The 3,051-nt window shown below is 35.9% G+C and overlaps 1 protein-coding gene across 1 annotated transcript; it reads right to left on the minus strand.

The window, feature by feature from the left end:
• Positions 1 to 967: 967 nt before the first annotated feature.
• On the minus strand, positions 968 to 2,017 carry LOC140451259 (zinc finger BED domain-containing protein 5-like). The gene has a single exon (XM_072544998.1). The coding sequence runs from the start codon at positions 2,015 to 2,017 to the stop codon at positions 968 to 970; it is 1,050 nt and encodes a 349-aa protein (XP_072401099.1).
• Positions 2,018 to 3,051: the final 1,034 nt, after the last annotated feature.

Genomic DNA, 3,051 nt, shown 5'->3' on the forward strand with positions numbered 1-3,051 from the left:
ATAACAATACCATACATAAAAGGAAACATACAAATACAACCTTACCATGCATCGCCCAAAAGAGGAAAACAATGGACATATAGAAGAACTGTCAGTTTCTAGCACCTCGAATGCGCATATTGTATCATTTCAAGGACTCTTATTAGACATGGTAAAATAACACCAACCTATAGATTGGCGCCCCCTTTGAACACTGAAGATAGCTCACGCCTCCCCTCCAGTCAATAATTGGTTGGTTCAAGTTAGAACAGTGAAACTGTGAAACTGACGATGCTAACTCTACGTTAGCAAAAGCTGGGATGCAAAATAAAATCCAGATATATTTAAATACGAAAGTTTATTTGATGTCTCATTAAACTTAACGTTGTTTATTTATTTGAGAAAAAGAATAATCAAAAAATCAAATACGCATATAAAGTTAAAAGTCTTATATGACTGTTTTTGCCCTTTCAATGAGAGCGGTGAATACTTGAACGGTATTTTGATTTTATATACGACAATGCAGAAAAACCAGCTTCGCAAAGATATATGGAGGAAAACTGGACTAATAACTTCGCAGATACTAAAGCCACTTCTGGGTAAACAGGAAAGTAGCTTAACCAAAATTCAATCTGCTTTTGCTTGTGAATCACATTTTAGGTCAATTACCTGCTCTTGAAGGTTAACTGGAAGAATGTCAACTTCGATATGAAAAGGATCTCTTGTCAACTTAAATTCCCAGTTTTCGAGCTAACATCTGGAAAGTACTTTCGAATTTGATTTTTCAGTTCTTCCAAATGCCGTGATATGACGTCTTTCAAATCCGAAACTAGATGTAGTGAAAGGGTTTGGATATCACCGAGGAGGTCGTTCAGTTAGGAAAAGACGAAAAGTTTGGCTTGGAACTCTGATGGCGGCGTTGCCAAAGCAATATTTTTTCTATAAACTCCTTAATTGCATCATAAGTGTATAAGAGGTTTTTAAGGCCTTAAAGCTTCAGATTCAGGACATTAAGTGTCTCATAAAAGTCAGACAAATAAGCCAAGTAAAAGACGTTTTTATCATCTGTAAATCTTCTGTTAAGATCTTCTTGTTTTGAAGTCATTAACAAAAGTTCAACTTCTGACTTTAAATTGAATAATCTTACAAGCATATTTCCTTTGGATAACCACCGGACTTCTGTGTGAAACAGAAGGGTTTCCTGATCACTATTCAGTTCTTGACATAGTACCTGAAAGAGCCTAGTGTTTAATGCGCTGGATTTGATGTGGTTAACTATTTTAATTGCTAAGTTTAATGTGACGTGAGGTTCAGGTAAAGTCCGACTAGCTAAAGCTTGTCTGTGAATAATGCAGTGAGAACCGATTATCCTAGGGTTCTTCTTTTTTGCGAATTCTATAAATCCAGATCGACATCCTGTCATGGCTTGGGCCCCATCATTACATATGCCAATTAATTTCTCCCATGGAAGTTCATTGATTATTAAAAAATCTTCAAGAGCAGAAAATATGTCAATGGCTTTAGTTGTTGTTTCAAGAGATGTTGAAAACAATATTTCCTCCAGGAACCGTTTTCTGTCAATAAATCGACAGTAAAACAATAACTGTGCATGCTTTGAAATATCAGTTGTTTCGTCACACTGCAAAGAAAAAGACGGTGAACCTTTTAATTTTTGCAATAGTTGATTTTTCAAACTCAGAGCCATGTTATCAATTCTACGTGTTATTGTGTCGTTTGAGAGAGAAATTTTTTCTACTTTCTTACAACTGTCTTCACTAAGTACGGTACTACAAGCAGTAAGTAAACAAGGTTTAATTAGTGACTCACCAATAGTATGTGGTTTCTTATCTTTAACTATCAAAAGTGCTATTTTGTATGATGCTTCCACAGCTTTCTCATTTTTAACACGAAAATTTGCAGCAGAGTCAAGTTTCATACGTTTTAGGCTGCTTTTTTTGGCAATAAAAAATTCTGGGCCTTTATCTTTCAAAGCAGAATGGTTTGTAATTAGATGCCATTCCAAACGTCCGGGGCACATTGCATCATTACTAAGAACAGTTGGCAGTTGACACACTGAGGTAAATGACTGCTGTTTTTCTCCATAAAGGTAAAACCATACTTGATATAATCGTCTGAATACAATCTTTTCTTTGAAGTGACTTAGCCATGTTTAAAGCTGTACACAATACTATTAAGTAATTCAGAAACAATCACTCTGTTATTAAATAACGATTACACTGATTGCTGAAAACAGCACACAGACGCTGTCCACTGAAACTGACGCGTGAGACGGAGTCACTGAACTGGAGCCAGGAGTGCTTGCAATACAGTGTTGGTAAATATACTTTGCGCTCCTACGATGTTGCCATACACAAGACTGTCATATTTAACTCAGATTGTGTGTTTGAGTAAAACGATTTTAATCACGTTTAAATAAAGAAATATTTCTAAATAAAATAAAAATACGAAATACAAAATATTTTGTTTTTTAACAAAATATATATTTTTTAATTTTAATTTTTTTTCTTTGTACCCTCACGCCTTCCCTGAAATTCTCTCACGCCCCCCCCCCAAGGGGGTGCGCCCCTCAGGATGAGAACCACTGCTATAGATAGAGTTAAACCGAAGAGAAAAATTGCAACTGGTGTTGAAACAATAACTACTCAAGAAATACTTAAGGGCCTACAAGAAAAAGAAATTGAGAAGCCCTCAAAAAAAAATCTGAAATTGTAGAAGAGTTAGAGAAGAAAAGAGAAGAGAAGAGAAGAGAAGAGAAGAGAAGAGAAGAGAAGAAAAGAGAAGAGAAGAGAAGAGAAGAGAAGAGAAGAGAAGAGAAGAGAAGAGAAGAGAAGAGAAGAGAAGAGAAGAGAAGAGAAGAGAGAGAAGAGAAGAGAAGAGAAGAGGAGAAGAGAAGAGAAGAGAAGAGAAGAGAAGAGAAGAGAAGAGAAGAGAAGAGAAGAGAAGAGAAGAGAAGAGAAGAGAAGAGAAGAGAAGAGAAGAGAAGAGAAGAGAAGAGAGAGAAGAGAAGAGAAGAGAAGAGAAGAGAAGAGAAGAGAAGAGAAGAGAAGAGAA

Source organism: Diabrotica undecimpunctata, chromosome 9, assembly GCF_040954645.1.
Source record: "Diabrotica undecimpunctata isolate CICGRU chromosome 9, icDiaUnde3, whole genome shotgun sequence".
Taxonomy (NCBI): domain Eukaryota; kingdom Metazoa; phylum Arthropoda; class Insecta; order Coleoptera; family Chrysomelidae; genus Diabrotica; species Diabrotica undecimpunctata.

Excerpts from the sequence above, each read along its gene's own strand:
- LOC140451259 (XM_072544998.1), bottom strand. The coding sequence starts at position 2,017 with ATGTGCCCCGGACGTTTGGAATGGCATCTAATTACAAACCATTCTGCT.